Source organism: Oxyura jamaicensis, chromosome Z, assembly GCF_011077185.1.
Source record: "Oxyura jamaicensis isolate SHBP4307 breed ruddy duck chromosome Z, BPBGC_Ojam_1.0, whole genome shotgun sequence".
NCBI lineage: Eukaryota > Metazoa > Chordata > Aves > Anseriformes > Anatidae > Oxyura > Oxyura jamaicensis.
The window spans coordinates 67,587,317-67,613,312 of record NC_048926.1 but is presented as its reverse complement, the minus strand read 5'-3'; the positions used below and the strand labels follow the sequence as shown (position 1 = coordinate 67,613,312).

The window sequence follows — 25,996 nt, the reverse complement described above, 5'->3', positions numbered from 1 at the left end:
AGAGCTTAGTGATATGGTTTAGTGGAGGACTTATTAGTGTTATGTCAGAGGTAGGACTAGGTGATCATGGAGGTCTCTTCCACCCTAAATGATTCCGTGATTCTGTGACTATTAGGAGAATCTGTACCTTTCATATTTCTGATTTTTTCATTGCTTGGCTTGTTTTGCATTCTGATCCACTTTTGTTTCAGTGATCCCTGATGTTTCATGGACGTAGAATCTTAAGTTCCAGGCAGCAAAATATATTCAAAGCTATACAGTATGTTCCAAAATTACTCTAAATCAGTGGTGTTTACAAAGTATCACAACTTGTTCCATGAAGAGCAAGTCACTGCTAGGCAAACAAAATTCACACTGAATGACTAGAAGAAAAAAATAAATCAATTTCCACACTGTTCAGAGAAGGATATGTTTATTTTTTAGACAAGAATAAGCAGGTTATTTTATTGAAGCCAAATTGTATTAATAAATGCATACATTCAAAGCACTCAATTACATTCATCACTTAAAATAGAAACTAAAGCCAGAGTTGTTCAGATCAGTGAAGCAGCAAAAGGCCAACACAGTGTTCAGGCCATTGGCAGCAAAGTACCTTTCTATATAGTTCTGTAAGTCACATAACTACATCTTCAGGCACAAATTTGGCTTAGCCATTTGCTAATATTTTTGTAATGTGACTGCTCATTCATGACACAACTACAGCTGAGAAAGAACCAGGATTGTGATTATATTATTGTGGATGCCCCATCCCTGAAAATGTTCAAGGCCAGGCTGGAAGGGGCTTTGAGCAACCTGGTTTAGTGGAAGGTGTCCCTGCCTATGGCAGGGGGGTTGGAACTGGATTATTGTTAAGGGCCCTTCCAACTCAAACCATTCTGTGATTCCTTCTATTAAACTGTTTCTTCTAGTACACAAACAAAAAATACTGCATATCAAAAATACTGAAATAAAAATATGGATAATGTATAAAAATAGTATAATTTTATTATGAAATTACTTACTCAGTTTTTCTGGTTTGTTTCTGAAATGAATGGTAACCAGTATCCCCATCAGAGAAAACAATAAGATGCAGCAATAGCAAAGCAACTACCATACTTGTGAATCTGCTTTCTACTGTCCAATGAAATGAGATAGTAAAGGTATTCCAAGTTTAAAACATACTCAAAATCTAACTTTCACCATTTTGTAGATTAGTAAGCATGACCAAGATTATAAAAGCTGTCTTACACATTGTAATTGGTCAAGGTTTACACCATTCTTTCATAATTTTCATAGTTTTCAAAGGTATTATACCCTCTGGAAATTTGGAAGTAGTCCACTCTTTCTTGTGAGGACTCAAACTTCAGTCCATCCAGGCTGTTACTGCTTTGGCAGAATGACTGAACACTGCACAGTTGTCTGAAACACAAAGTCAAAGTAAATGAATATATCCTGTTAATGCAAAGCAGATTTACTTTCAGTGTAAAGGCAGGCTACATAGCTTCCATTCAGCTTGGAAACAGGTGTCACTCTTTCCATATGTGTAGTATCTCCAAACACCATAGATGTTAAAAGAATTACAAAGAAGGTTCAAGAACTTGTCACTACAGGTTTATAAACCTATGTAACATGCACATTGGTATTGAGAACCAATGATCATACTGTAGAAACACTAGATTAAGGTTTTTAGGCTTGCAGGCTACAAATGAAAAATTGTGCAGCTTTTGTTTTTCATTTACACACATTGCATTCATATAAAGCTCTTCATAAACGTCATCAGAATCCTCTGAAAGTGAAGTTCCCTAACAAGATGATATTTTATGTGGTTGGTTCATCAACAATTTTCAAGTACAGCTATCAAGAACAGAAAACCTTTCTCTAAAGGTGCATTGGTTGGGAGTGAATTAAATGTTCATGATATGCAGAGACAGACAACTTTGACATCAGCCACATTCAATGGTAGGACCTGATAAACTTTTAAACTTCAGTTTTCTTGAGAGGTCCTTAGGGTCACAGTACACAGACCAATACAACTACAGTTAAGTGAATGCTCAATTATTTTTCTTTCCACCTTATTCATCTGAGCCAATTCACTCTAGTCATATAAGAAGGCTCACCGATTGGGAGTTTTTTTATGAAAGAATATTAGTCAAGAGCATTTTTAAGATCAGAGCTCTATATACATACATTATGAATGTAGGTATCAATCATAGACTAGAAAAAATGACTGAAAAAGCTAACTTTTATGCCATTTGACTTGCTAGCTACCAAACATACCATAGTCCAAGTAAGTCAAAGACGAAGTGTGCTGAAATATGTCTATGCATATCTTACCCAATCTAAACCATCCTATAGTATTCACAGCTCTCATATCTTAGTAGACCATTCCCTCTATCACAAAGCTCTGACAAACATCATTTCACAATGGCTAGTACAGTAGTTTAAAAAAGGCAGGTAATATCTGCTGGATTCCTCTCATAGTCATTAAGTTCACCTGAGGAGCATTCACAGAAGCTCTGACACCCTACCTAAGCTGATTTTCTTACATACAAGCAGTAAAAAAAATCAGTTATAATGTGAAATTAATTTTACCATTTCAGCACAGATTCTCTTCCAAACCTCAAGGGGCTGAATCCTATTACAATGAAAGTACAAAGCTCAATTCACAGTTGTGAGCTAAAATTCTTTTCAACAAGTCAGTTTTTCTTTCTCACCAATACTCTTCCCAACAAAGATAATAAGAATCTATTATACTAGTTCCATTTGGAAAGTGCCTGCTGTTACAAATTTGTTTACTTCATTCGGTAGTAAGCCCATATTTTCCTTGATCAGCTTTTGAAATCACACAATAGCTGAAGATGTTCTTGTTATCTTTGATGTCCCTTCCAAGTGTCAATTACAGGCAAGCTTTCGTTTCCCTCAAACCATCTGTACATGCCTGATGCCTGGTCTTGCTTCTGGATTCCTCCTTTGTAGCTTGTTCTTGCTTCCAACTCTTGAATTCTGCATTTTTGCACTGGAGCTCTGTCCCCTGTTTAGCCAAGTCAGTTTCCTGATTGATCTCTGTTTGGATCACTCTTACACTTGGAGAATGCTGCCCTTAAAGATCTGCTAGCCTTCCAGAGCTTTTTGCCCCTTCAGAGCTGCCTCCCATGAGATGCTATGTACTCGTTTGCTGGTTAAACAAGTATGCTCACCTGAAGTTCACCATCTGTACTCTGCTATTTGCCTTCCTTGTTTCCACAGGATCTTGAACTCCATGATTTTGTGGGCATTACAGCAGTAACTGCCAATGATTATGATCTTACTATACAAATATTTTCAGTAACTAGCAGATCCAACTGTGAGTCACAGAGATCAGCAGATCCAACATAGAGTCACAGAGTGGTTAAGGTTGGAAGGAGATCATCAAGTCCAACCCCCCTGCCAAGCAGGATCACCTAGAGTATGATGCACCTGATCACATCCAGGGGGATTTTGAATATCTCCAGAGAAGTGAGACTCCACAGCCTCTCTGGGCAGCCTGTTCCAGTGCTCTGTCACCCTCACAGTAAAGAAATGCCCCCTCATATTCAGCTGGAACCTCCAGTGCTTCAGTTTGTGCTCGTTGCCTCTTGTCCTGTCACCAGGCACCACTGAAAATAGTCCGGTTCCATCCTCTTGACACTCTGCCTTCAGATAATTATATACATTGATAAGATCTCCTCTCAGTCTTCTCTTGTCCGAGCTAAATAGGCCCAGCTTTCAGCCTCTCCTTGTGTGACAGATGCTCCAGTCCTCTAACCAGCTCAGTAGCCCTGTGCTGGACTTACGCCAGTAGCTTCATGCCCCTCTTGTACTGGGGAGCCCAGAACTGGACACAATACTCAGGTGTGGCCTTACCAAGGCTCAGTAGAGGGGGAGGATCACCTCCCTTCACCTGCTGGCAACACTCTTCTCATTGCACCCCAGGATACCGTTGGCCTTCTTGGCCACAAGGGCACATTGCTGGCTCATGGTCAGCCTGCTGTCCTCCAGGACTCCCAGGTCCCTCTCTGCAGAGCTGCTCTCCAGCATGTCAGCCCCCAGCATGTACTGGTGCTTGGGGTTATTCCTCCCTAGGTGCAGGACCCTGCATTTGCCCTTGTTGAATTTCATGAGGTTTCTCATCACCCATCTCTCCAGCCTGTCCAGGTCCCTCTGAATGGCAGCACAGTCCTCTGGGGTATCAGCCACTCCTCCCAGCTTTGGGTCATTAGCAAACTTGCTGAGGGTACACTCTGTTCCATCATCCAGGGCACTGATAAATAAATCAAACAAGACTGGACCAAGTACTGACTCCTGGGGGACACCACTTGCTACAGGCCTCCAGTAAGACTGCATTGCTGACTAAACCCTCTGAGCTCTGCCATCCAGCCACTCCTCAATTTGCCTCACAGTCTACTAATCAATCCTGCACTTCCTGACCTTGCCCATGAGGATGTTACAGGAGACAGAGTCAAAAGCCTTGCTGCTGTCAAGGTAGACAACATCCACTGCTGTTCCTTCATCTACCCAGCCAGTCACCCCATCACAGAAGGCTATCAGATTGGTTAAGCATGATTTCCCGTTGGTGAATCCATGCTGACTATTCCCAATCACCTTCTTACCCTCCATATGCTTGGAGATGACTTCCAGGATGAGCTGTTCCATCACCTTTCCAGGGATGAGGTGAGGCTGACTGGCCTGTAGTCACCTGGATCCTCCTTCTTGCCCTTTTTGAACACTGGTGTGACATTGGCTTTCTTCCAGTCCTCAGGCACCTCTCCTGTTTTTCATGACCTTTCAGAGATGATGGAGAGTGGCCTAGCAAAAACATCAGCCAGCTCCCTCAGCACCCATGGGTGCATTCCATGGATTTGTGGATGTCAAGCTTGCTTAAATTATCTCTGACACAGTCCTCCTCAACCAAGAAGTCCAGGGTTGGGATCCTACATTTTGCCCTGCTTCTTCCTTGCAAGATCCTGAACTCCACCATCTCATGGTCACTAAAGCCAAGGCTGCCCCCAGCCTTCATATCTCCAACCAGCCCTTCTTTGTAAATACAAGGTCCAGCAGCACACCGCTCCTTGTTGGCTCCTCCACCAGCTGTGTCACAAAGTTATCAGTACTCTGCAGGAACCTCCTGGACTGTTTTTGCCAAGCTGTGTGGTCTTTCCAGCAGGTAACAGGATGGTTGAAGTCCCCCATAAGAACCAGGGCGTGTGATTGTGAGGCTACTTCCAGCTGTCTGTAGAAGGCTTCGTCTACCTCCTCTTCTTGATTAGGTGGCCTGTAGCAAATACTCACAACAGTATCAGCTGTAGTAGCCTGTCCTTTAATCCTTACCCATAAGCTCTCAACTCTCTCTTCATCCACCCCTTGACACATTCCAGTTGCTCTCTCACATAAAGTACACCTCTACCACCTCACCTTCCTGGCCTGCCTTTCCGAAAAAGCACATAGCCCTCCATGACAACAGTCCAGTCATGCGAGCTGTTCATTACTCATGGTTGACACACCCTATCAAGAAATTTCCCTGACACCAGTCAGACATCATGTGGACCATGGGGATGATTGTGTTTCCTGATCAATGACAGAAACACAATGTGATCACACCTGTTCTGAAAGAGTAAGGGCTTTGTACACTGACTGTGTCTCAGAACAACAGGTGCTGGGAAGATAGTGTGCCTACAGAAAAGTTTACTCCAAGTTTTTTTTTTTTTTTTTTTTCAAACTCATGTAACCTGAGCCTGGAGAATGGTCTCCTTTTACAGCAACATGACCACGAAATACTGGCCTAAAGATGTCTTTCTTGGTAGTTAAAAAATGCTAACATTCATACTAGGCTTAAACTAACTGGCATATCACAGACAAAAAGACATGACAGAATGGATGGCAAGCAGCCTAACCCTGAGCAGGAAAACAGCCCTTGGACTTTCTTGCTTCAACACTCCAGGGTTTCCTGAAACACCACTGCGAGCTTCAGAGGTGACACCACCATGTGCTTTTTAGGGAAGAGGCAAATAAATGCAGCTGGGCAAAGGAGCCTTGCGACACCCTTGCTCCTGTCCAGTGAAGTCTCTCCAGTCATAGTAGCCAGATTAGAGATGTCAGAAATGAAAAGTTTATTCACGCAGAATTTTATGGCTTCACATGCTTCCCCAAACACTAGAAACAGACACCAGCAAATGCCTGTTTGAGATACCCAGCTGCAGCCTGAGTGTAGGCTATCAGGGTTTCTCTTGGGATCTGACGGCTGAGTACAAGCTTGCACAGTTCACAAGTTACACAAAGTGCTGCCTTCAAGCACTGGGAAAAGGTGCCTCTGAAAATGTTCAAAAAACCCTCATCAGCTGACCTTTAAAACTGCTACAGCAAAATCTACAGAACATTCTTCATCTACAAAAATAAGACATGTTTAACTTTTAATGGCTCACCTATATACTCATAATGAGGCACAAACATCTCTCTCTTGTTGCTGTATCATATAACTGCCTCGCTCCTTATCCACAAACACAAAAACACAGGACCAGCCCTGTACCTACCACTATTTAACGTCTCAGAGAGATTGCTAGCCTTTCCAGCCCTTCCTAAAAAATAAAATTAAAGCAAGACTCCAAAACCTCAGACTTTTCTGCCACTTGTCCACAGTGCTTTGTTCTATTAAAGCACAAACAAGATGACTCTTACTCTCCTGACATCAGATCTCAACCCCTACTACCAATACCTAGTTCCTGTTTCCAGTCCTTCTAATACCTTCAGACCAACTTTCTTTCTCAGTACATTATCACTCAAACCAAGCCACTACCAGCAAAGAGCATAAATACATAAGAATTGGCAAGTCAAAGTGAAACTATCCGAACGTTCATCACTAATACCAGGTAGCAGCAGATGCTTAAGAGAAGGAGCCTAAGAAGCAACATTAGATAGAAGTGCCCCATCCTCTTCATGTATCATATTTTCTTTCAGAAAATAGTAGTTCAAAAGCTGCAGAAAGCAACTGAATTGGTGTTTTAAATAGCTGACAATGAAATGGTAGAAGAGTATGGGAACCTTACAAACTTGGTGTCAGTTCTTTCCCGCCACTTGCTCTTTCATTCCCTATGAAGAATCAAGACAATCATACAAACAAAAGCAACAAGACACTGTTTCACTGTTTACTCAAGTACACCTGCCAGATTTGGATTTAGATCCCTCAGTACTTTAGCAGCATTATTTACTTGGGAAAGTTCATGAAATGCAAGTCCTACCTGACCAACTTCATTTCCTTCTGTGACCGACTGGTGGGTGAGGGAAAGGCTGTTGACATAGTCTACCTAGACTTCAGCACAGCCTTTGACACAGTATTCTCACAGTATTCTCACAGTATTCTCCTGGAGAAACTGGCTGCCCATGGCTTGGACAGGTACACTTCTTGCTAGGCTAAATAAAAACTGGCTGGACAGCCAGGCCCAGAGAGTAGTGGTGAATGGAGTGAAATCCAGCTGGTGACCGGTCATCACTGGAGTTCCCCAGGGGTCAGTGTTGGGGCCCATTTTCTTTAATATCTTTATTGATGATTTGGATGAGGGAATTGAATACACCCGCAGTAAGTTTGCAGATGACACCAAACTGGGGGGAAGTGTCGATCTGCCGGAGGGTCAGAAGGCCCTGCAGAGGAATCTGGACAGGTTGGATCAATGGGCAAAGGCCAGTGGGATGAGGTTCAACATGGCTAAGTGCCGGGTCCTGCACTTTTGCCACAACAACCCCATGCAACACTACAGGCTTGAGGCAGAGTGGCTGGAAAGCTGTGCAGAGGAAAAGTATCTGGGGGTGTTGGTCGATGCTCACCTGAACATGAGCTGGCAGTGTGCCCAGGTGGCCAAGAAGGCCAAAGGCACCCTGGCTTGTATCAGGAATAATGCAGCCAGCAGGACTGGGGAGGTGACTGTCCCACTGTACTTTGCTCTGGTGAGGCCATACCTTGAGTACTGTGTTCAGTTTTGGGCCCCTAACTACAAGAAGGACAGAGGCCGTGGAATGTGTCCAGAGAAGAGCTACGAAGCTGGTGAAGGGCCTGGAAGCCAAGTCCTATGAGAAGTGGCTGAGGGAACTGGGGTTGCTTAGTTTGTAGAAGAGGAGGCTCAGGGGAGACCTTATTGCTTCCTACCCGAAAGGAAGTGGTGGGGAGCTGGGGGCTGGCCTCTTCTCACAGATAACCAGTGATAGGACAGGAAGGAATGGCCTCAAGTTGTGCCAGGGGAGGTTCAGGTTGGAAATGAGGAGGCATTTATTCTCAGAATGAGTGGTCAGGCTTTGGAACAGGTGGCCCATGGAGATGGTGGAGTCACTGTCTCTGGGGGTGTTCAAGTAAAGGCTGGATGTGGCGCTTAGGGACATGGTTTAGTGGGTTATAGTGCTGGTAGGGGGATGGTTGGACAAGATGATTTTGGAGATCTTTTCCAACCTTTATGATTTTATGATTCTAGAAGGTCCTTGCACACTAGCATGCAAAAGTAGCTGAGGTATATCTAGCACATTTTTTAAATTAGTTGCTGGAGGATTTTTAGTTTTTTTATTTTATTTTATTTTTTCAGCTAGTATTTAACAAAAAATGCAGTTAAGTCCTCTAAAAATGCTTTGTGTGGATTAGAGAGGAGAAGGAATACTGGTTCTGCTGTCTCCCTTTTCCATTCATGCCACGACTTCCCAAAGACTGGAAAGAGGAAGGGGAAAAATGCTGTTGCCTCTCACAGATGTGTAGAGGGGACATGAAAAACAACTAATAGCTGTTCCTGATAACTGGAACTTAAGTGAGGAAAAGTTCAAAACATAATCCAAAGACCCCTAAAGCATTTGTTTCAGGGTTTTTGGTTGAACCTCCACGAACCTAACATGTTCAAGTGTGCTTACAAGAATCTGTAGGGAATTTTACTTAGTAAGTCTTTTAGGACATGGACTAAACCACACATGAGCATCACTGACAAGAGAACCAGATCAGAAATGAAACAAGTTTTTACACCCATCAGAAGACACCGAAGAAGATTTTGACAGCACAGACAATTCTGTTGATAGTTGAGTTTCAGCGAACCCTTTCAGGTACACAAAGACATGATTTAAGTCTGCTTTTGTCTTTCATTTAAATTTCAGTAAACACAGTAATTTTTAGAAAAGAGAAAAAAAGAACCTTTAAGTGGAGAGAGCATCAGAGGTTGGACTCCTCTGATTCCCCAACAGGCTTTCTCCTTTTCATAATGCTGCTTCCACTAACAGCTCTTTGTGGCCCACTTCTGTATGATCTCTCACATTCCAATTCTCTTTCCCTGTCTCACACACCATCTCAATGTAATCCTCAGTTCCTCTCATGCTACACACACTTGGACTGTCAGAAGTAGCTACTTGTCGCAAGAACCTTATTAACAAGTTGGACAGACATTCAAACGATTTTAACATTGTTCCCTTCCTCTACCCTGGTAGACAGAAAGGAATCTCAAGCACTCCCACGAAACTGTGGCAATGTAAAATATAAAAGCAAACTCTAGTCTCAGAAAAATTCTGCGTCAGAAATCCATCACTAAGGTATTCTTGAATAATATTTGTTTCCATTCTTTTTTCATCCTCTTTGGATCTGAAAGCATGTGGGTGAATCCAGTTCTAATAATTTCAATCTGGCCATTACCCATATATTGTAACAAACTCCTCACATTATACACATTAAAGAGAACACAACGTTTTGGTTCATTTCAGTCTTCAACACTTGGTTCTCCATTGTTCTAAGACTTTATAGCTGAGCACATGTAAAGGTTTTTCAGCAGTATACTCACCTAAATTTTTATCTTACCTGTGTGTCCTGGTTTCAGCTAGGACTGAGTTAATTTTTCTACTAGTAGCTGGTAGGATGCTGGGTTTTGGATTTAGGATGAGAATAATGTTGATAACACACTGATGTTTTAATTGTTGCAGAGCTGGGCTTACACCAAGCCAAGGACTTTCTGGCTTTTCCCACTGTCCTGCCAGTGGGCAGGCTGGGGCTTCAGCAGGAGCTGGGAAAGGACAGACCCAGGACAGCTGACCCAAACTGGCCAAAGGGGTATTCCATACCATCTGATGTCATGCTGAACAATTAATATGGGAGGGCTGGCCGGGGCAGGGGGACCAGCTTTTCGGGGATAGGCTGGGCATTGGTCAGCGGGTGGTGAGCAATTGCATTGTGCATCACTTGTTTTGTACATATTATTATTAGTAGTACTATTATCATTATTTATTATAATAATATATATATTATATAATAATATATATTAAAAATATATAATATAATATATATATTTATAATAATAATAATTATTATTATTATTTTAATTTATTTTCTATCCTCATAAACTGTCTCTATCTCAGCCCACAGGCTTTCCTTTTAATTTTTTTCCCTTTGATTTCCTCCCCCATCCCACGGGGGATGAGGGGAGGGGGAGCGACTGGCTGTGTGGTGCTTAGCTGCTGGCTGGGTTAAACCAGTACACTGTGCTGTGAAGCATATACTTCAATGTCCATATATAGATGTCTTTAATCTTTTTACCTTTCATAACGCTTGCCATGAAAATGAAGCTAAAATTGAATTTTTGCAGCAAATTTGTAAGGCTCCTAATGAACATATTTGTCCATCTTGAATAGATTTGGTTTGTTAAAGCGCCTAATTTAAAAAGTTACGATTTAAGCAGAAACATTTTAGAGCATATACCTGTATGACTTGTATATACGCATACACTGTCTACACTGTCCCCAGTACAAACTGACCTTATATGTGTACTTACTTTCAAGGTGTGCAGGGTGTCTGTCCATTCCATGGAACCTATCAGAGGTATAGCAGTAAGGAGTATGCTAGTAGCCTTATTTGCATTCTCTTTCAGCGTCTTTAAAACTTTATCCACTGAAACCTACAAATAAAATAGAACTGAGTGGTGTTTCAGTTTTTATGGCACACATTTAAATAACCCAACTAAATTTATTCAACTAATCCAGCTCTAAGTGAAAAGGTGAAGCACAGACATGTATGTATTTTAAAATGCCATGATCCTTTTAGCTAGTAAAAACTTCTTTCCTCTGTGAGTCTATGTTTGATTGTATTTTATAGCTTGGTCCTGATTCTGTGAACTTCATACTCAAAAAAGATGTTGGTTGAACTTTTCATTTGAACACATTACAAGTAAAGTCACTGGTGAAAAAACATATTGCTTTCTAGGCATATTTATGAATCATAATAACTAAAACTAACACATCTGGATAAAGTGATAATCTAAAAAAAATACGTAAAAGAAAAATCTAAGTAAACCAAGTAATTATTAAATTCTGTGGAATTTGCAGAGAAGTCACCAGTTCTGTTCTCCCTGTTCACTGGGAACTTTAAATAAAATATCATAGTGGGCTCTTTATTACTGCACAGTACAGATGTGTGTATTAATTTTACCAAAGACTTGATACTTTTTTTTTGTATACCGATGAATATTAGAGGATAAAAATTATTTTGGATAGTCAGAAATTCAATTTAATAATAATAAATGTTCTATGTGTGCTAAGCTGTATCTGATACAGTACTTTGATATTATGGAAGCATATGCTCCAGGAACTGCAGGCTCCATAAAAATCTATGTCATCTCTATTTACCAGTGTTTTTGCAGCAGTGCTCAGTCTGTGTTCAAACAGTGCTGTAGAAAAATGGAGGCAAGATTCAGACTGCGTCTGAGAAATTAGAAGTAGTTTAAGTGATACTGTACAGGGGTGTGGGAAAGAATTTATTTATATACATAAAAATTGAGAAGTTTTCCAGTTACTTAGGCAAATGTGTCCAACTAAATTGTCTCTGTTGTCTCATGCAGTAAAGTTGGGCTGTTCCTTTCTATGATGACTACGATTTAACAGGCTATTGGTGGAAGTTTTTCACTGGTAGGTCCTGCTCAAGTGTATTCCAAAAGAAAAAGAACTAAAGAAGACATATCCTTTTGCAAAGAGTTGCAAAAGAAAAAACACCAGACAGATTACAAGAGACAAGTTCACACTAACTTCATACATACAGCCCCCCTTATTCAGACACAAGGAGATAAATGGTTTGCTAGCAGTAAGGCAAGTTTATAAAAATGAAGGAGGTAGCAACATTTGTTTCTGTTCTTACTTTATAATTGTTACTCCAGAGTAATTCTTCAATACTGATATAAGTAAAACCAGATTTAATTTAGTATGTGACCTCTGCCAAAAGCTACGTACTGGTTCTCATCCAGATCCTTTTGGACAAGACTCAGAGGAAAAAAGTTGCACTCACTGTTTCTTCATGCTCCTTCCAGCAGTCATAATCTGTTGCCATAGCAATACTTGCATAACTCATTCCAGCTTCTTTTGCAAGAATCACTTCAGGCACCGTGGTCATGTTGATAACATCAGCTCCCCAGCTGCGAAACATCAAGCTTTCTGCTCGAGAACTGAAACGTGGGCCTTCAATTGTGATCATTGTCCCCTTAGAATGACATTGAAGCCCAAGCTTCTTTGCAATCTCAATAAGAACCTACAAAACATGCCAACATAAGGAAAAGCAAATAATTTCCCTGGTGCACTGCTCTGCATCTCACAAAAAAACCACCTTATATACAAAAAAATAATAGCCCGATACTAAGCAGTATTCACATGGCTACAGCTGTCCAAATGCAAAAATTAGTTTCATTTTTCTCATCCAGCAAGATAAATTAATAGTATTACTGATAAGAATGATATTGAACTCACCTGATTTTGATTGTATCACTTGGATTACTGTTTTCAGAGTAGACCAAGGAAATCAGAAAACAGAAACATTCTGCTTTATATTTAGGCTTTGCTTACTTTGAAAATAGAATCATGAAATGCTACAGGCTCATGCCAACCAAGCACTGCATTGCCACAATGTTGGAGTTAAGCTGGGGAGAATATGAAATTCACTTTTTGAAAGTTTGCTATTGGCAAAACTTTCTAAGCGTATACTTCAAAGAGTACCCTGGGAATCTGACACTTTTACATTTTCCCTATTGCTCGTGGCTGAGCTGTACATGTATCTTTTTTTTTTTTTAATAGTCTTTACATTTCCAACAAGGACCACGTACACCATGATGAAATCATCATCATGATTTCCATTCTTGGTACATGGCTTGGGAAGCAATCATTGCTACCACAGGAGTGAGAGTGTACCAGCATGTGTAAATGGGACTAGGAAATCCACAACTGTCCTGAGTAGGAAAGTAAAAGCAATGACATCTGTTTAAAATTACCATGCAAAGAAAAGCCTTGTCTTCTCAGCATCATGGACTTCCTAAATGTCTGCTGGAGTACCCTTTCTGCAAAATGCTGTGAGGAGCCTGCATGCCAGCAGGTCAACCAATCACACAGGGGTCCAACAAGTAGCAATACATTGAATGCGCTATGTGACCCACGTGATTTCTCACTTGGCAAGTGGATCCATGGATTGTGGGGAACAGCACAAGTACACATAAAGCTGGAGTACCCCACAGCAGATGTGTAGGCAAACTTGCCATCCCAGAAGAGGGTGGGTATGTTTGCAACCCACACATGCTGGGGAACGGCATTTGTGCATGTAGCTGTGTGCATATGTGTAGATGGCTCTAAATTAGAGTTTTAGGAGATCAGCCACAGAAGGGCTTTTAGAATTTTTTATGTATTTATTAACATGCTGTATTATGGCTTATCCCTTATACTGATTCTGAACATAAAATTCACTATTTGCCAGTTAATTATGTGTTATTAATATATGAATAAAAATCTTCAGCTGTGATTTCACTTAAACCAGAGGATTTGGGAAGTATTTCCCTGAAACTCTTTACAAAGTTACTACTCCAGTCCTTATAAGATGCTGCCGTGAGTTTCTGGAAGTAGTAACAACCAAGGCAGACTATGTTATTCAAAAGCCTGCAGTCACAGAAAAGATAAATTCCTTTCAGGTTCTCATTTGATTTACAGTGTGGAAAAAAAAATACAATGGAATTTTTCCACATATTTGCACAAATGCAATTTAATAAAAAGTTTTCAGATGTTTTCATGCAAATTCCTTAATTAGTCTACTACATTAATAGTTTTGGTTTTATTGCTAGTACATTTAGCTATGATAGTCCCCTGAATCAGGGAAAACTGAACTAATTCCAACAATTTTCAGGCACACTTCCTGGAAAAAAAAATAATTCACTTTTATCTGGTATTTTCAAACAACGTCAAAGCACCTCTTTTCAGCCTCTCTAGGAGCTCAGAACAACATTTCTTTAAAACATCTATTATGCTGATTAGAATGCACAGGCTAATGAGATAATGATTACATTTGAGACTGGGAAGTACCTAAATGTTTGTTTTCTGAAAAAGTAGCATTTCTCTGTTCTTTTCTTTTTTTTTTTTTACAAAAATTAACATCTAAAGAGCATTGTCCCTAGATACTTAACAATCAGATGAATACCAGCTTTGGTGCACTTTTCCTGCATCCTCGGGAAATGGCTTATATGTATCTACTTATGCTTTCTAAAAAATGAGGAAAAAACAACATGAACTATAGCCAATCATTTCAGCAATAACACTGTTTTTAAACCAATACATAAAGTCTACAGTTAGATGTCAATAAACTTGAATCTGTTGTGACATGACATGCTCAAAGTCAGTAAGCAACCATATGGCACCTAATCTTTAATAACAGCATGTGGCTAGGCTTTTGCTTCTTGTAAACTGCAAAGTATTTTGCATAGTTTATTGCCTAGTGGAAGAAGGGTATGATTAGGCACGTATATAATATATAGCTGTCTGTTTCCTCTTTAGCTTTAAAATGTCTCTGCTTCACTGTAAAACACCTTCATTTCTAGTGCCCTGAAATGTTCCACTAACAACACTTGGACCTACTGGTTCATAACTCAAATCCACACTGTCCCTTGGCTAATTAACAAAAATAGCTTATAATGGCAGTGAAGTGAAATGGTGACAAGCAGAATAGCTCAGCAATACAAATATTTGTAGATGCTTTGGGTACAGATTGAGCCACTTGATTTGTAATTCAGTTTTGACCTGTTCATTGTTGTAACTGATTGCACAGAAAGTGAATCTGTTGGATGCATACGACTAATTCTGCAAATACTCCTGTGGCCCTTGAGAATGTAACTCCCCTGCAGCTTCTGATCATAGAATTTCACAACAGCACAAAACACTGAGTTCAATCTCCACCTTCACTTTTCCTCAGCTGTAAGAATACACTGAGAAGGTATATTTAATCAGAAGTTTATAAAGGTGTTGAAAAGCAGAGCAACAGTTCACACTATTTATTCTGTGTTTTCAAAGCCTGAAAATCTTGAAGTGACTAAACTAAGAGAAGCAAAATTTAAGAACAAAAGACAAATGTAATTTGGCCTGTTTCTACATTTAATATCCTTTAAACAAAGCCATTACTCTCTACCATGACCAACAATGCACAAAAGCACAAATGCAGTACCAGTATTTCTGTGCATGTTGAAGTATTACTCTTAATTCTCTGTACTGAAAGTATGTAGAGTGTCTTAGTCAAAGATGCTGTTTCATTTATAATGGAAAGGAGATCATTTCTAATTCTGTCTTCCTATTTAGTCCACACTGTTGCTCTCTTGTCATTTTACATGACAAAGATATTTTGTCCTGCTATTAAGACTCTGGAGAAATCTAGGTTGCCAACTGTCTTCTTAAAGTGTTTCAAGTACCTGCTTTAGATCCTACAAGACATTTTACTTCCCATGCCTTCCAAATTTTACAATTTTCTTTAGTATCATGACATATCTGAGATATAGGAAGAGATGGAGATAATCTCCATACTCTCATAGTGGGTAATTAAACTACTACACCATATCTTACAAGTATAATAAAAATAAAACATTTTAAAATACATCTACAAAATTTACTAACCTCTCTGGTTTTGGTGCAGAATGGCTCCGCCATTGGAATATGACATACTCCTGGAAGAGTGGAACACTGAGCATCATATAAAGTATTATGTCTTTTAGTTGTCCTGGAAAAGCAGAAAACATACTCAGGGACAAATGGTAATAGAAAACAATAAATTTACACAAGTCCAAAACCATAATATCCTTGAAGGGAACAAAAATATCAGAACGATGGCAATCATGTAATCACCACCTGTAATCAGAGAATCACAGAATGGCTGAGGGTAGAAGGGACCGCTAGAGGCCATCTGGTCCAACCCTCTGCTCAAGCAGGGACACCCAGAGCAGGTTGCCCAGGACCTACTTATGAGGGATTTCAACTACCATGACATTTGCTGGAAGGCCTACTAAGCCAGCCATCCGCAGTCCAGGAGGTTCCTCCAGTGCACTTATAATAACTTTCTGATGCAAATGGTAGATGTGGAGAGGAGCGCTACTGGATCTTGTCCTAATTAACAAGGAGGGGCTGGTTGAAGCAGTTAAGGTTAAGAGCAGCCTTGGTTGCAGCGACCATGAGATGGTGGAGTTTGGGATCTCATGCGGCAGGAATAGAATACCAAGCAGAGTTGCAACCCTGGAGTTTAGTAGGGCCAACTTTGGCCTTTTCAAGCAATTGCTTAAGGTAATCCCATGGGACAAGATACTTGAAGGAAAAGGAGCCCAAGATAGCTGGTTAACATTCAAGGACTGTTTCTTCCTTGAAGAACAGAGCATCCCAACAGGTAGGAAGTCAGGAAGGGGAGCCAGGAGACCTGCATGCTTAAACAAGGAACTGCTGCGCAAACTCAAGTGGAAGAGGAGAGTCTACAGATCATGGAAGGAGGGGCTGGCCACTTGGGAGCAATATAAGACTGTTGTCAGATACAGGGAGGCAACTAGGAAAGCTAAGGCCTCCTTAGAATTAAACCTCTGCATGAGGGATCAGGGACAAGAGAAAGGGCTTCTTCAAGTACATTGCAGATAAAAGTAACACTAGAGGCAATGTAGGCCCACTGATGAATGAGGTGGGTGCCCTGGTGACAGAAAATAAAGAGAAAGTGCAGTTACTGAATGCCTTCTTTGTCTCTGTCTATAACGCTGGAGGCTCTCCTGAGGAGCCCCATACCCCTGAGGCCCCAGAGGAAGTTGGAATAAAGGAGGAGTTTGCCTTGGTTGATGAGGGCTGGATTAAGGACCGATTAAGCAAGCTGGACATCCATAAATCCATGGACCCTGATGGGTGCTGAGTTAGTGGGTGGAAGTCATTGCTAGGCCACTCTCCGTCATCTTTGGTAAGTCATGGGCATCAAGAGAGGTGCTTGAGGACTGGAGGAAAGAAATGTTACTCTGGTCTTCAAAAAGAAGGACCTGGGTAACTATAGACTGGTCAACCTCACCTCCATCCCTGGTAAGGTGATGGAACAACTTATCCTTGGCTCTGTCTCTAGGCATATCAAGGATAAAAGGGTCGTTAGGGCCAGTCAACATGGCTTTGCCAAGGGCAAGATGTGTTTAACCAACCTGATAGCCTTTTAACGAAGACATAACCAGGTGGACAGGTGATGGTAAAGCAGTGGACATAATCCTGATTTCAGTAAAGCATTTGACAATGTCTCTCACAGTATCCTCACAGCTAAGCTGAGGAAGTGTGGTCTGGATGATTGAGTAGTGAGGTATACTGTGAACTGACTGAAGGGAAGAAGCCAGAGTTGTGGTCCATGGGACAGAGTATAGTTGGAGGCCTGTATCTAGTGGAGTCCCTCAGAAGTTGGTACAGGGACCAGTACTATACAGTATATTCATCAACGACTTGGATGAGGGAATGGAGTGCGCTGTGAGCAAGTTTGCTCATGACTCTAAACTGAGAGGAGTGGCTGACATGCCGGAATGCTGTGCTGCCATCCGGTGGGACCTTGACAGTTTGGAGAATTGGGCAGGGAGAAACTTAATGAAATATAATGAGGGCAAGTGTAGAGTCCTGCATCTGAGCAAGAACAACCCCAGACACCAGTATAAGTTGGGGACTGCCCTGCTGGAGAGCAACAAAGGGGAGAGGGACCTGGGTGTCCTGTTGGACAGCAAGATGACCATGAGCCACCACTGTGCCCTTGTGGCCAAGAAGGCCAGTGGTATCCTGGGGTGTATCAGAAGGGGTGCGGTTAGTAGGTCGAGAGAGGTTCTCCTCCCCCTCTACTCTGTCCTGGTGAGACCACATCTGGAATATTGCATCCAGTTCTGGGCCCTCAGTTCAAGAAGGACAGGGAACACAGAGCCACAAAGATGATTAAGGAAGTGGAGCATCTACCTTATGAGAAAAGGCTGAGGGAGCCGGGTCTCTTTAGCCTGGAGAAGAAGAGACTGAGGGGTGACCTTATTAATGTTTATAGATATGTAAAGGGTGAGTGTCAGGAGGATGGAGCCAGGCTCTTCTCAGTAATATCTAATGATAGGACAAGGGGCAGTGGATGCAATCTGGAACATAGGAGGTTCTGCTTAAATATGAGAAGAAATCTTTCCATGGTGAGGGTGACAGAACACCAGAACAGACTGCCCAGGGAGGTTGTGGAGTCTCCTCCTCTGGAGACATTCAAAACCCGCCTGGATGCATTCCTGTGTGACCTGATCTAGGTGTTTCTGCTCCAGCAGGGGGACTGTGGATGATCTTTCAAGGTCCCTTCCAATCATTAACATTCTGTGATTCTGTGACCATGTCTGGGTGTCTTTTGAAGATCCACATGCAGGGAGGCTCCGCAACCTCCCTGGGCAACCTGTGCCAGTGCTTAGGCACCCTCACAGCACAGAAGTGCTTCATATTGTTCAGAGGGAACCTCTCCTGCTTCAGCTTGCACCCACTGCCTCCTGTCCTGTTACTGGAAACCACTGAAAGGACTCTGCCTCTATCTTCTTTGCACCCTCCCTTCAGGTATTTATAGAGACTGATGAGAGCCTCCTCTTCCCCACGCTGAACAGTCCCAGCTCTCTCAGCATGTCCTCAGAGGGGACATACTCCACTCCCTTTTTCATCTCTGTGGCCCTTTATTGGACTCTCTTCCATATGTCCATGTGTCTCTGGCACTGGGGAGCACCCCAGCTGTGGCCTCACCAGTGCTGAGTAGAGGGGAAGGATCTCTTCTCTCCACCTGCTAGTGATACTTTGTGTAATGCAGCCCAGATACTATTAAGGCTTCTTTAACACAACCTAAACCATCAATGTCCTTTCAATCCTCTTCAAAACATGTAACTTTGCAATTTTATTATATAAATGTTTTTCTTTATTTTTTCTTCTTTTTTATTGAAAGGGATATGTTCTTAAGATCCAATCTTAATAAAGCTGGTTATTTCCTCTATAGCTCAGAAAGTCTTTCATGCAGACTGGTAAATGCTCGGAAATGTAAAGCTGTGGGAGATCAGCAAGCTTCAAAATGAATCATTAATTTTGAAAATTACATTTTGGATGAAGTATGGTCTCATATTTCATATCTGGGTTCACTTCCTGGCTCTGTCATTGTCCTTCTGACTGACTTCTGCATGAGTTAGTTTCTCTATACTTCCACCCCTCATCTGTAGCAGACAATAACTTTGCTATCATCCCAATTCTTTGTTGTTTAAAAACGTGGTCTCTCTGGGCTACTTCTTACCATGCATGCAGATCAAGGTTTAGCATAGTTAGGCTCCTCACACCTACCTTTGAGCCTGCTAGATTATAATGTCAAAATAATATATGCTTTACTCACAATCATCCAAACCACATACCTTTGTTTAGCATTTCCTCCATCAATCAATAGTGATATAAAATTGCTGACTTCCAAGTACTATTGGCAGAATAAGGATGAATATGATTTAGTCTGTATAAACAAAGTGATCAGCCTCAATACTTTTAGCCTCACCAAAAAAATAAAAAAGGAAAAAATCCCATCCACTGATAGCAACACAGCTACTCTCCGCTCAGAAATCAACTCCAATATAACACGAAGCATTCTATATGGGGCTTGTTCCTGCAGGGTACTTAGTCATTTAGATACATTGTACTTAAAATACATTATCTTACAAGAAAAAACATTTCACTTACACAAAAAATCAGTATGCCAGAATTTGAATACCACGTCATTGCAGAAAACAAGTAGACATGTTCAGTTGGCAATGAAATATTGCCAGCAGTCTCACATAAGCACAAAGAATCCTCGTAAACCATTCCAACTTAAAACTAGATGGAGCACAGAGATATGACTTTAATACAACTATAAGTTTAATATCAAATTGACTTGTAAACACGTGCAACTGCATTTCTGAATTATTTGGTGTAGTTGGTGATCTTTAAATGTTGCTTCTTCCTTTTGGATTTTGTTTGGATTTTTCAAATCACTGGATAATCAAGGAGGGGTTACTGATGGGAGTACACAGACTTTAGAAAACAATACTTCCTTATGATTCTTAGAAAATAAAAAAAAAAAAAAGCATCAATTCTTGTTTTAAAATCACCCCCTATCTTTTACCACAATGTTGTTTTTTATCGCTCCTGTATACAGCCTCATTATTACTGTACCTTTTTTTTTTTTACCAGGATCCTACTCTACTGAGTTCCTTCTTGCACCTCTCCATTTCATTTCAGAGTCTTTCTGAAGCTTATAGTTTGTGCTCTTACAATGCTCCTTGCTCACATCCAAGGAGACCTTTTTACTTCAGCAGACTCTTCCCAAGGAGCAGTATTTTGGTTTGTTTGAGACCACTCTTCAAAGCCTGGCATTTCTTCAGTACCTGTTAGAGCTAGACTTCTGATCTCATTCCTGTTTCCTATCATGCCTTCTTACATGAATGTCCCTTTATGCCATAAGAACTGAGGCTATCACCTCATTCCACAAAACCTTAATTAACATCAACATATCATTATACATTTTAACCCCGCTCATGCCCTTTTTTCTCCTCCCAAACTAAGTACATAATTACAAGCAGATGTTCCTCACCTGTCAATAAACTGGTCAATCATGATAAGATCACCTGGTTGTATTTCTTCTCGTAATGAACCACAGGCAGTAGTCACCAAAACATGTGTACAATTCTCTTCTTTTAATGCCCAGATATTGGCACGGTAATTGACATTTGATGGCATAATTGTATGATGTCTTCCATGTCTGCAAAGATGAATGTTGACAGCAAGTAAAATTAATCAGACTGAAATAAACAAAATTCCAGGAAATGCAGTTTCTCTAAACAACACTGGAGGTGGAACTGACCATTTCAGCAACTTGGGGCATAGCTTGTTTTCTTAACTGTATTAAGATTCTCTTAATATTTGAATCAAGAAGTAGTGCTGTAGCTTTTTTTAAAAAAAAAGTTGAATTTCAAGATTGTAGTGAAAAAAATTCTTGAAACTACAATCCAAATACACTTTAGTATCTTCAAGGGTACAAAAAGCATTTTTCTCTGAAATTTGTAACCCATTTTCATAGATTCTGAATACCCAAGGAATAGCAGTATTACATCTTCCACACACTAAAATAGATTTGTAAGATTCATATACAACTCTATAGAATTTCTACTCATAAGCATTGCTTGTATTCTCCAACCTAGAAAAGAGTGGAACATCACAGGAAAGTAAAAGCAGAAAACACACCCTGTTTTAATGTCACCCTCTCAGAGAAAACAGTAGTGTATCATCAGATTTTTCTCCTAGGTTCTAAAATGATCTGTCAGTTTTCATAAATTAGAAGAATGACTTTGCATTGTTTCAGATTTTTTTTTTTCAGTTCACCTCATGTAAAAAGAGAAGACTTTTGAGAAAACTTCAAGACATAATACAAAATGCCTTAAAATGCTCATTTACCTTGCCAACAGCACACAGTTCACATTTTTTATCTTTCCCAAAATCAAAGCATCTGAGGGCTGCAAAACAAGCAAAAAAGAATGAGTTACTGCTTACCAATCACGATAGAAACCTTAACTACTACTTACAAATAAGCAGGACAGCTATGTAAGGAAATACTAGTTAGATAAAGGAAACACTGGAAATACCACTGTTGTCTCACACTATCTTCAGTTCAGAATAAGCCTGTGATTTGATGTGGCAGATTAGTACAAGTGTGGAACTGGAAGATCAGCCAGGATCCTCACAGTGTTTCTGTGTTCATACTAACAGTAACTGCAAGCCCCCACTTCCAGGTTTGAAATAGTACTTTGAAACACTAATACCTTCAAATAGTACTTTGAAGCAGTTTTTTCAAACAGAGCAGTGATATGGTTTAGTGGAGGACTTGTTAGTGTTAGGTCAGCGGTTGGACTTGGTGATCATGGAGGTCTCTTCCAACCTAGATGATTCTGTGTGATTCTGTGAGAATTAATATGAACAAGAATCATGAGCATGTTGCCTTTAAATCAGTTAGCACTGTCCTTTGCAAACTTTGGTTGCTTTTTGGTAAAAAGGTGTCATTTTCTACAGAAAGACCCCTCCCCAACAGAAATTGCTTCTAATCTGTCCCTTACCCTAACAATCCCCATTCATTTCTCTGTCACCTTTCTACCAAGCTCATTCTCATGTTTCAGACTCCTCCAATCCTTTCTTCTGCTCCCCACACTTCCCAACAAACTCCCTCTTCCCTGGTGCATAGAGTCCTCCCTTTTGGAACTGAACTATGATATGACAGAGAACTTCTTGTATGCTAACTGCAGAAGCAGCGTTGCATTTGGTTAGATTAGGGACCAAGAGGTGAAATGCACTTTCCTCTCACAGCTGTAGGACAAAGTGTTCCTCCTGACTAGCCAACCAGCCATGAAGCTACAGCATCTTGCTTGTAGCTGCCCAGCTGGGACACATGCCCTACAGTGGGCAATCCCAAGTCATCAATTGTCACTGTGGCAAATAAACTGTTCTGTGGGCTGTATTCATAGAATCACAGAATATCCTGAGTTGGAAGGGACCCACAAGGATCTTCAAGTCCAACTCCTGGCTCTACACAGGACCACCTAAAAATCAGACCATGTGTCTGAGAGCATTGTTCAAACACTTCTTGAACTCCAGCAGGCTTGGTGCTGTGACCATGTCCTGTCTTATCCCCAGAGAGCAGAGCTCAGTTCCTGCCACTCCGCTCCCCTTGTGAGGAAGCTACAGGCTGCCATGATGCCTCCCTCAGCCTGCTCTGCTCTGGGCTGAACAAACCAAGCGACTTCAGCCTCATATGCCTTCCCCTCCAGACCCATCACCATCCTTGTAGCACTCTGTAGTGAAGCTTGACAGGGAGAAGGCTACAGATGTAACATTTCTTTTGCTGTTTATAGTATCTAGCCAAATCAGCTGTCTGACCTTAACAGTAATATTCATTGTTGTATTATTTTAGCCCCTTAGACAGCTGTAGTGAAATTGTTTGGAGCCATAAAGTTCATATTCCGATGTTCTAAGGAAATGCTGTTTCTTGGTTTCTGCTTTCAATCTCTTCATTTTTAAAATTCTATAGTGATGTATAATCATGGCATTAATTTTCTTGTTTTGTATACGGAGTGCTTACAGTATGACAGGATACTATTGCTCAAGCCAGGTCCATGGTTACTGTTGCCTTTCCACTATACATTTCCTGCCTTCACAGCAAGGATAGATGATACATATTTGCTCTGTCAACACAAGCATGGTATCTGAAGGTGTCTCCTGCTGAATTAATACACAGAAAGTCAGTACCGTGCTGCTAGTATGCCGTGTGTTTTTGCAAAGTTTCATACATTTCATACTCCTTGAAATATGTGGGAACATGTTTATCCAACAGACTACACCATGAAGATGGTAAATGGCAAGAGGAGCGTAGGTAGTGCTTAATTATATAAAGGTAGCAAGATAACCAATTTTAATTTCTTTCTGAGCACTTCTAAGTGCTTCATTGTAGGAAATAGGTATGGTGGAGAAGAAGAAGACACAAATTTAAGGTACTGCATTACTAACACCAAGTAAAACTTCTAGCAGACAACTGTGGCAGTTCCTTGTCTGTCTCTGTTAAGAATGAGACAATGACACACAGAAGACTTCATTGTTGGAAATTACCTCTCTTCCATTTGACTGCTGCTCCATGCCAGTTTTATTTTTTGCAGTTATTATTCATTCCCTTTGCTGAGTTAGACTTGGGCTGACTTCATCTAACACTCACACTGCCACTATACCTTAGCATCAGAATCAGTCTTAACAACTAGCTTGAAGTTCTTGGAAAATTAGCTAAGGACTAGGAAGGATCATTAGCAATTGATTCCTTGTAAGATTTTCCACTGGGCACCAAAGGAAATGCCAGAGCTTGGAACTAAATGAACTGTCCAGATCCGTGCACACCACATGGAGAAGTGTCACTGAGGAGCAAAATCAACATGCAAGTAACAACATGTCAGGTGGCAGAACTACTTCCACTTTGACTGAGGACAGCTCTTGTAGTGGGTTTACGTGGCAAGGTTTTGGTAGCCAGGGGCCATAGGGGTGGCTTCTGTGAGAAGGATCTAGAAGCTGCCCCATGTTAGGTAAGGGCCCCACTGCTGACCAGAGCCGAGCCAATAAATGATGTTGTTTGCGCCTCTGTGAGAGCATATGTAAGACAGGAAAAGAAAACAATGCTGAGCCTCACAGCAGCTGGGATAGTGAGAGGAGTGAGAAACAGCCTTGCAGGCGCCAAGGTCAGTGAAGAAGGAGGGGGAGAGGTGCTCCAAGCGCCAGAGCAGAAGTCCCCTGCAGCTTGTGGTGAGGACCATTGTGAAGCAGGCTGTCCCCCTGCAGCCCATGGGTCCCACATGGAGCAGATCTCCACGCTGCAGCCCGTGGAGGAGCCCCCAGTGGAGCAGGTGGATGTGGCCTGGAGGAGGCTGCGGCCCATGGAGAGCCCCCACAGGAGCAGGCCCCAGGCGGGAGCTGCAGCCGGTGGAAAGGAGCCCCCGCAGGAGCAGGGGGTCTGGGGGGAGCTGCCGCCTGCCCATGGATGACCCGTACTGAAGCAGTTTGCTCCTTGGGGATGGATGGACCCCGTGGTATAGAGCCATATCTGGAGCAGTTGTTGAAGAGCTGGTGCCTGTGGGAAGCCCCCTCAGGATCAGTTCACGAAGGACGGCATCCCGTGGGAGGGACCCCACGTGGAGCAGGGGCAGAGACAGACCGTGACAGAGCAGCCAGACGAAGTGCTATAGACTGACCACAACCCCCATTCTGCCATTCCCATGCATCACTCGGGGGGAGGAGGTTGAAGAGGGTGGATGGGGGGAAGTCATTTTTGGTTTCTTTCCTTTGTTTCTCACTTCTCTAGCTTGTTAGTAATAGGCGATACATCTTACTGTCTCCCTACTCTGAGTCTGTTTTGTCTGTCACAATAATTGTTGAATGATCTCTCCATCCTTATCTCAACCCTTGAGCCCTTTTCATTGTATTTGGACCCAGGTTGGAGCAGTTTCCTCCTGAGGGATGGACCCCGTGGTATGGAACCGTATCTGGAGCAGTTCTTGAAGAGCTGCTGCCTGTGGGCAGCCCATGCCGGATCAGTTCAGCAAGGACTGCACCCAGTGGGAGGGACCCCACAGTACAGGGGACGAGAGAGACCGAGAAGGAGCGGCGGCGAAGAAGCGCTATAGACTGACCATAACCCCCATTCACCTGTTCCCCTACACTGCTTGAGGGGAGGAGGTAGAAGAGGGCGGATGGGGGAATGTGCTTTTGTTTTTTTTTCCTTTGTTTCTCACTTCTCTAGCTTGGTAGTAATAGGCAATAAGCCTTACTATCTCCCTGCTCTTGAGTCTGTTTTGCCCATCACAATAATAACTGTGTGATCTCCTTGTCCTTATCTCAACCCTTGAGCCCTTTTCATTGTATTTTCTCCCTGTTCCTCTTTGAGGAAGGAGAGTGAGAGAGCGGTTGTGGTAGAGCTTGGCTGCCCACCCAAGTAAAACTACCACACAGTCCTTCGGACACTAATAGTTTTATGTCCTTCTGACATTGTGGTGCACCAAACCTCACACAGTACTAGAAATGAGGCTGCACCAGCACAGACCAGAGCAGGACAATCCCTTCTCTAGAATAGCTGGCAGTGCTGTGCCAGCAGTGCAGTGCCAGCAGTGCAGTGCTGATGCACCCCAGGGTACAG

At 41.7% G+C, this 25,996-nt stretch overlaps 1 protein-coding gene across 1 annotated transcript in view; it reads right to left on the bottom strand.

Moving 5' to 3' along the window:
* Nucleotides 1-395: 395 nt before the first annotated feature.
* Nucleotides 396-25,996, bottom strand: part of MTAP (methylthioadenosine phosphorylase) — a 41,732-nt gene continuing 16,131 nt past the window's right edge. The window contains exons 3-8 of the mRNA XM_035310505.1: nucleotides 21,733-21,791; nucleotides 20,873-21,040; nucleotides 15,895-15,997; nucleotides 12,272-12,511; nucleotides 10,770-10,892; nucleotides 396-1,398 (exon numbers count right to left, since the gene is read on the bottom strand). Of these exons, the coding sequence (XP_035166396.1) occupies nucleotides 1,360-1,398; nucleotides 10,770-10,892; nucleotides 12,272-12,511; nucleotides 15,895-15,997; nucleotides 20,873-21,040; nucleotides 21,733-21,791 (732 nt within the window). The 3' untranslated portion in view covers nucleotides 396-1,359. The remainder of the gene's footprint in view (nucleotides 1,399-10,769; nucleotides 10,893-12,271; nucleotides 12,512-15,894; nucleotides 15,998-20,872; nucleotides 21,041-21,732; nucleotides 21,792-25,996) is intronic.